This window comes from Fringilla coelebs (assembly GCF_963513975.1).
Source record: "Fringilla coelebs genome assembly, chromosome: 11".
Taxonomy (NCBI): Eukaryota; Metazoa; Chordata; class Aves; order Passeriformes; family Fringillidae; genus Fringilla; species Fringilla coelebs.
The window spans coordinates 18,399,772-18,407,327 of NC_140037.1; the positions used below are offsets into that span (position 1 = coordinate 18,399,772).

Sequence of the window (7,556 nt, forward strand, 5' to 3'; positions counted from 1 at the left end):
CTCAGTGGTGGGGCAGTGTCCTGCTGAGCTCTGGGACTACCCAGGGCACAGAGTGGCTCCTGGAGGCCTCCACTGCCAAAGGGATCCCGAGCTGGTTTAAGAGGTGACCATGCTGCTCTCCTCCCCACCTGGGGCCATGCTGGTGGCCGTGCCCCTCTGAGGTGGGGTGATGTACTGACCCTCCTTGGCTCCAACCCTGTTCTCAACTGCCCACAGGATGAAGACTCTGAGGAGGAAGTCGACTTTGCCATCAGCACTCAGTGGTCCTACCAGAGGGACAGCAAAAGGTGGTCACGGGTGGGGTCCGCCGATGTCGTGTCCCAGGGCTCAGAGGCCCTGAGCTGCACCATGCACCCGGTGTCCAGCCATGAGAGTGTCCTCACAGACCTCAGCACCAACCCCGAGGCCACGTCCCTGCACAGCACGGGCAGTGTGGGCAGCGTGGGTGGCACGGGCGGCACGCTGGGCACCGTGGCCGTGCCATCTGAGCCCCCGTCCCCCCTCCGTGCTGCTGCCACTGCCTCCAGCTGCAGCCAGAGCGAGGGTTCTGCGCCGGAGCAGCCCTCGGGCCAGGGAGAGGCCTCTAAGGAGAAGCTGAAGAAACGACGGTCTCGAAGCTTCCTGAAGCGGATCGAGTCCCTGCGGAGGAAGGACAAGGAGAAACCCAGCCCAGACAGGAGGGTGGCTCTGCACAGCAGCGCCACTCTCCCACCAGGATGGGGCTCCCCGAAGGGTGATGAGGACCTTGAAGCCACCAGGACCAACTCCTCTAAAAGAGGGACACCTGCCCCTTTCCACAGCAAAAAACACTTCTTCTCGGTATCATACAGGACTAACCGCTTGCCTGGCCCCGGGGGCACCAAGGGCAGCTCTGACCCCAAACGCGGTGGAGTTTATTTGGAGGATTACGACACGGACACGGCCACTGCCGCCGGCGGTGCCTGGGCTGCTGCCGAGTGCCAGCGCCGGGCTCGCCATGGCGATTGCCTGGTTTATATCCCCTGTGACCACAAGCCCGGCACTTTCCCCAAATCCCTGTCCATCGAGAGCTTGTGTCCCCTGGCCGGCAGCCCCCTGACTCACTGGAGCGCAGGGAGCGCGGCCGTGGGGCTGGGCGGGGGCGGCAGCAGCAGCAGCGTGGAGGGCTCGTCCTCCCCGAGGGGCTTCGCCCGCCGGCGCCGGGGCTCCTGCAGCTCCCTGGGCAGCCGCGTCAGCGTCTACGACAACGTGCCGGACTTCGGCAGCAGCGAGGATTTCTGCAAGGACGGGGAGGTCAACTTCAAGAACCTCGACGACATCGTGCAGCAGGTGCGGAGGCTGCAGCAGAAGGTGGAGCTCTGGTGTAAAGCCGTCTCGCCTGGCTTGGATGGAGAGGAAGCGGGCGACGAAGAGGAGGATGAGGAGGAGTCGGACTCGGGAGGGGAACCCTCCAACCTGCATTTCGAAGAACAGTCCATGTCGGATGTTGGCACGTCTGCCAGTGACTTTGATAGCACTGGGAACTCCCTCAACGAGGCTGAAGAAATCGAGACACGGGAGCGCCGGGATTCGGGGGTGGGAGCATCCCTCACAAGACCCTGCAGGTACCACAGAACCCGAGGTGGTTTGGGTGGGAAGGGACCACAGAGACCATCTCGTTCCACCCCCTCCGCTATGGGCAGGGACACTTTCCACTAGACCATATTGCTCCAATCCCTGTCCAGCCTGGCCATCAACGCTCCCAGGGTCGGGGCTGCTGCAGCAGGGAGGTGCGCACAGCCCGTGGGTCTGGGGAGCAGCGCCCGATCCCGTCCTCGGGGGCTGGATGATCACCTCTTCCCGGAAGGCAGAAGCGGGCGGAGGGAGGGGAGTGCTGCCGGAGCCGCGCGGTGCGGGCAGGGCAGCGCAGCGCGGGGCGCGGGTGCGCTCTGGTGGCCGCGGGACACCGCTGCCAGCGCTTCAGCACTGCCACCGCTGCCGGCCCTGCCTGCCTGCACAGACCCGCGATTAAAAGGTTTTTCATTAACTAATAACGAGTTAATAAACGCAGCGGGTACATGCCTCCCCTGTGCCAGTATTCCTTGGGGTTCTCGCCAGGAGAGCTACGTCTTGTGCCGAGCTCTCTGGCTTTCCTCACCCATTTTGGCTGTGCTGGAGGGTGGTGTGGCAGTAACCATGAAGGAGTGGAGAGCAGTGGGGGTTTCCTTAGCTGGGAATGTCCCGTGTTTCGCAGAAAGCTGCGATGGCACAGCTTCCAGAACTCGCACCGGCCCAGCCTGAACTCGGCCTCGCTGGAGATCAACCGCCAGTCATCAGCCCAGCTCAACCTGCTCCAGAAGTGCTCCCTGCTCCGGCTCACGGCCATCATGGAGAAGTACTCTGTGCCCCATAAGCAGGCCTGGACGTGGTGAGCTGGGGCAAGGGGACCAGGATGGGGCCCACGGGCTGCAGCTCGGGCTGTGTCCCCAGCCTGGGCAGCTTCAGGGTGTGGAGGGGGAAAAGCTAAACCAAGGGCTGTCTACTCTGGCAAGTGTGAGCCAGAGCTGAGACCCAGGCTCCTGGCATCACCCTGGCTTCCAGGAGGGCTCCTGGCATCATCTGCCACTGTGGAGGCTGCAGGTGTTCATGGGGCATTAAAAATGCTGCAGCAACATAAGAGAGTGGGACAGTGGTTTCTTTTCATAGCCAAGTATCAAAATTATTTTAGCCTAATAAAAGCTGCTGCCATTCCTGCTGGGAAGCTGCCTTGCTTGTATTCCAAATACTGCAGAAATGTGTTTATGTGTGTGTATTCCCAGGATCCTGCTCCCTCTGTGAGGGGAGGTGCTGAGGGTACCTATCATTGCACTGATGTCTCTCTGTCTCACTCTGCAGGACTGTCCCCAAGTTCATGAAGCGCAGTAAAGTCCCTGACTACAGGGACAGGATGGTTTTTGGGGTGCCACCCATCGTCAACGTGCAGCGGACGGGGCAGCCCCTGCCCCAGAGCATCCAGCAGGCCATGCGCTACCTGCGCAGCCAGTGCCTGGACCAGGTGAGAATGTGGCTGCTGGGGAGCAGCACTGGGATTTGGGGGAAAAAACAGCTTTGGGGTTCTTTGTTTACCTCTTGTGTGTGTGCTGCAGCAGGAGGGTGGGATTGTCTGTAGGAACCCAGCAGCATCCCCTTGGCCGTCCCTCACGCAGTGTCTCCTCTGGGTTCAGGGATGATCCCTTTGGGGAGGGAGTCTTTGTTCCACAGGTGCCCACCCAGGCCGGTGCCCGCTCATCCCCGCTCTGCTCCGGCAGGTTGGCATTTTCCGCAAGTCCGGGGTGAAGTCCCGGATCCAGGCGCTCCGGCACATGAACGAGATCAGCCCCGACCACGTCGACTACTCGGGGCAGTCAGCGTACGACGTGGCCGACCTGCTGAAGCAATACTTCCGTGACCTGCCCGAGCCCATCTTCACCAGCAAGCTGACCGACACCTTCCTGCAGATCTACCAGTGTAAGGGCCGGGCTGGGGGCAGCTCGGGGTCTTTGGGGAGGAGGGGTCCCTCTGTTTGGATGGAGGGGACGGGTGGTGGCCGTGGGGACGCCCCGCTGACGCTGCCCCGTGCCCGCAGTCGTGTCCAAGGAGCAGCGGCTGCAGGTGGTGCAGGCCGCCATCATCCTCATGCCGGACGAGAACCGGGAGGTGCTGCAGACCCTGCTCTACTTCCTGAGCGACATCGCCTCGGCTGAGGAGAACCAGATGACAGCTGGGAACCTGGCTGTGTGCCTGGCCCCCTCCATCTTCCACCTCAACGTGTCCAAGAAGGAAAGCACATCGCCCAGGTAAGGGCTGGCTGAGCCCCAGCTCCCCAGCACTCCTTCCCTGCCTGCTGCGGGAGGGGCTGGCAGGGAATGGTGACACATGGGGGCCTGTTGGCTCTGCTCTGTGACACAAATGAGGGGGTGCCCACTGGTGCCAGCACTACCTGATCCCCCACAGGGCCATACACAAGAGGGGTACCATGGGGAAGCCGGACCAGAAGGACCTCAATGAGAACATGGCTGCCACGCAGGGGCTCTCCCACATGATCAGTGACTGCAAGAAGCTCTTCCAGGTGGGTGGCAATGGTGTCCCAGCCCAGCGCTGCCTGTGGGAGGTGTGACCTTGCTGGCAGGTGCTGGTCCTGGAGCAAGCTGAGGGCATCCTTCCCTCAGTGGGCAGCAGCCACCGGCCATTCACCCTGGAGCCAAGCCCAGCTATGTCCTGGGGCAGGAGATGGTGCAGGCTGTATGTCCCCCACTCCCTGGGGGACGAGGTACAGTTCTCTGTGTGTCCAGAACCACTCACAAAGTCCCCACACATCTCTCTACCTCACTGAACATCTGTGTGCTTTTGGCTTGCAGGTCTCCCATGACATCTTGCTGCAGCTGAGCAGCTCCTATATGGCTGCAGATGCTTATCCCCACCCCCTGGCTGACTTGGTGTGCCAGGGGGAGAGCAAGGATTTACACTCCTACTTTGAGCAGAGTGTCCAGAACCTGCTCAAAGAGTCGTCAGAGAAATTCAAGGGATGGCTGAGCACGCCAGGGCCCCTGAACACGGAGCTGTCCTGCAAAAAGGTAAATTTGTGTGGAGGGGCTTGAGAACATGCAGGGAAATGTGTATGGGGTAACCTCTCCAGCAGCCAGAGCAGGTCCCACCCCATCCCTCACTAGCCAGCAGATGGGACTGTGCTGCTCAATGGCAGTGGGAGCCATCAGTGAAGCTGCTCAGGGGTTAGCACTGGGGGTCCTGTGGGACAGTCTTGTGTGACCCTCCCCTCATCCCCTCAGGTTGGGGACGGGCACCCTCTGCGCCTGTGGAAGGTCTCCACGGATGTCGAGGCGCCTCCTGCCACGGTGCTGCACCGGGTGCTGCGGGAGCGTCACCTGTGGGACGAGGACCTGCTGCAGAGCAGGGTGGTGGAGGCGCTGGACAAGGACATGGAGGTGTACCACTACGTGACGGACAGCATGGCCCCGCACCCGCGCAGGGACTGCATGGTGCTCCGGTGAGGGGGGCTTGGGCTCAGTGGGGCACATCCTCTCTGTTGTATTGCACTAAATAGTTTATTTAGTTGTTGTTTTGCGCTGAGTGGTCTTTATATTGCACTGAATAGTTGATGTTATATCACGTGGTTTGTTCTTCCCCCATCACATGGTCTTTCTCTCACCCACCCCAGTATCCCCTGGTGGTCTCTTCCTGGGTTACCCCTCTCCTTGTCACTCCTGACTGGTATCCCCTTGGTTGTGCTCCTCCTCCTCCTCTGCCCCCAATTTCCCCTGGGTATAAAAGTCTCCCGCCATCAGGCCACGCCCTTTTTCTCACCTGGGGAGTCACCAGAGTCTGAGGTGTCTCCTAGCAAGTCAATAAACAGAGGACATCCGTCCCCACGTGGAAAAGAGCACTTTCGATCTTTTGCTTTTGTCTGTGTAAGACCGTGTGGGCTAGTGTCAGTAGCTAGCCAGAGTGCACCCAAACAGCCCCCGAGACACGGTCCTACACCCTCTGCTCCAGCCCCATCTCCTCTTCCTGGGCTGTGGGCTCCCACAGTCTGATCCCGTGCTGGGCACGCTGTGACCGCTGCTCTGTCGCAGGCGCTGGCGCACGGACCTGCCGCGGGGAGCCTGCCTGCTCAGCTCCCTCTCGGTGGAGCACGACAAGGTGCCAGTGGAGGGAGGTGTCAAGGCCATCGTGCTGACGTCCCAGTACCTCATCGAGCCCGGCGCCATGGGCCGCTCCCGGGTGACCCACATCTGCAGGGCTGACCTCAGGTAACGGGACCCTCTGGGGAGGGCGTGGAGCAGCAGGATTTGCTGCTCCATGGTATTGCCAGGGTCTCTCCTGCCCACTCACCCCCTCTGCCTCTTCTCTTCTCCAGGGGTCGGTCTCCCGAGTGGTATAACAGGGTCTTTGGCCACCTCTGTGCCATGGAACTGGCAAGGATCCGAGACTCTTTCCCAGCCCTGAGTCCCGTCGGCCCCGAGACAAAGATTTGAGGCACCAGGAAGATTCTCTGTCCTTTCAGACGTGGACTTGCCATGGGATCCGGACTGGGGCTCTCAGCAGGAGGCACGGTGTGGTGCAGTGCCCGTGGAGGGGGACAGAGGCACATATTTATAAAGGTCCTTTCACCCCGGGCTGGGCAGTCCCGTGCCACAGCCCAGGTGCTGCGGGGCAGGGTGGCCACAGAGGGGAAGCTGTGGTGTCCCACAGGAGAAGTGGGGGAGCAGAGGGAAAGAGTGGCCATGGGGTCACCCCTGAATGCAGCCTGTGGCAGGAGGTGGGGCCCTCACACAAGCCAGGAGCAACAGCAGGGGTGAAGGAGCGTGGAGTGAGGCGGGAGGAGCGAGTGGGGAAAATGGGGCCGTGTCCGCAGGTCGCAGTGCGGGGGTGGGAAGTGGAGGGTGGGCAGCGAGGGGGGGACTGTGTGTGTGGTGTCACTCGGTGGGGACAGCCAGGGAGTCATTGTGTGGTACTGGAAGAGGCTGCTGTTCTGGGAGGAGGGGGCTGCCTATAGATAGATAGGTGCCAGCCCCTGTCGAGGGGCAGATGGAACCTGTTGCAGCATTGGTGCTGAATGCATGGAAGAAGCAGTCCTGTACTCCCGTGCCTTGCTCTTCCTTGGCTAAAGGCCCTCTCTCTGCACTGGGTGTCACTGAGAGGAGGGGTGGATGGACCATGTTCTAAGCCATGGGCATCCTCAACCAGCCAACCCATTATTTGCATGGGGCAGAACACTGCTGGAGCCCTGGAAAAGCTGTGCCTGGGTGGGAAGGGGCAATGCCTGGAAAGAGGCATTGAGGTGGGGAGAGACTCCCCAGACCAGCTCCCTCCTTTGTCCTGCCCTCAGTGTGGAGTGCCATACCTGGAGAGGGAGGAGGGATGGCAGGAGGGGCAGTTGTTTGGGATTCACCCCTCTTTGGGCAGCTACACATGGCCCATGCCCACCTACTCCCTGCAGAGACATTTGTTCCCCTTTCCACCCCTTCCTTCCCTTCATGAAGGAGCTGTTCACTGCAGCTGTCAGCACCCAGGAGATGACCTGGTTTCTCCATTCAGGCAGGGACCCAAATTCCCAGACGTCGTTCCAACTGGAAGGCAACACGACCCATGAGCTGGGGACTCCCAGTGTCAGTTTGGCCATAACTGTCTTTTGGTGAAAAGAAAAGCACAAGTCAGCCTCTAGTCTGTGTTTTTATATATATGTATTTTATATATATATAAAAATATAACTAACATGTGGGGGAGTGAATTTTCTCCTGATATTTTTTTAAAGTGTTTCTTTTTTTTTTCTATCTATAAATACTTGTACAGGTGGAATATTAATATATAACTCTGGTGTCAGAGCTCAGCATCAGGTGATGCTCACTTAGAGCTGGTATTTTGTATTTAAGGGACTTTTGTTTTGTATCATATGAAAGTGCAGCAGTTGTTTGACTTGGATTGGGGCTGCTCTTCCCATCCGTGCAATTAATAAAGTACTAACAAGGTCCGCTGGCTGATGAGGAAACCTCCATGTTCAGGGCTTCTCCAGCACTGGAGCAGCACAGTGTGGCCTTGTG

The 7,556-nt window shown here is 59.8% G+C and overlaps 1 protein-coding gene across 5 annotated transcripts in view; it reads left to right on the forward strand.

The window, feature by feature from the left end:
- The window catches only part of STARD8 (StAR related lipid transfer domain containing 8), a 40,632-nt gene extending 34,279 nt beyond the window's left edge, over positions 1–6,353 (forward strand). For all 5 annotated transcript variants that reach the window (XM_084212825.1, XM_084212827.1, XM_084212826.1 and 2 more), the window contains 10 exons: positions 217–1,583; positions 2,213–2,386; positions 2,854–3,013; positions 3,267–3,465; positions 3,584–3,794; positions 3,952–4,066; positions 4,356–4,571; positions 4,785–5,002; positions 5,589–5,765; positions 5,873–6,353. In XM_084212825.1, coding sequence (XP_084068951.1) covers positions 217–1,583; positions 2,213–2,386; positions 2,854–3,013; positions 3,267–3,465; positions 3,584–3,794; positions 3,952–4,066; positions 4,356–4,571; positions 4,785–5,002; positions 5,589–5,765; positions 5,873–5,990 — 2,955 coding nt within the window. In that variant the 3' untranslated portion in view covers positions 5,991–6,353. The remainder of the gene's footprint in view (positions 1–216; positions 1,584–2,212; positions 2,387–2,853; positions 3,014–3,266; positions 3,466–3,583; positions 3,795–3,951; positions 4,067–4,355; positions 4,572–4,784; positions 5,003–5,588; positions 5,766–5,872) is intronic.
- The last annotated feature ends 1,203 nt before the right edge of the window (positions 6,354–7,556 follow it).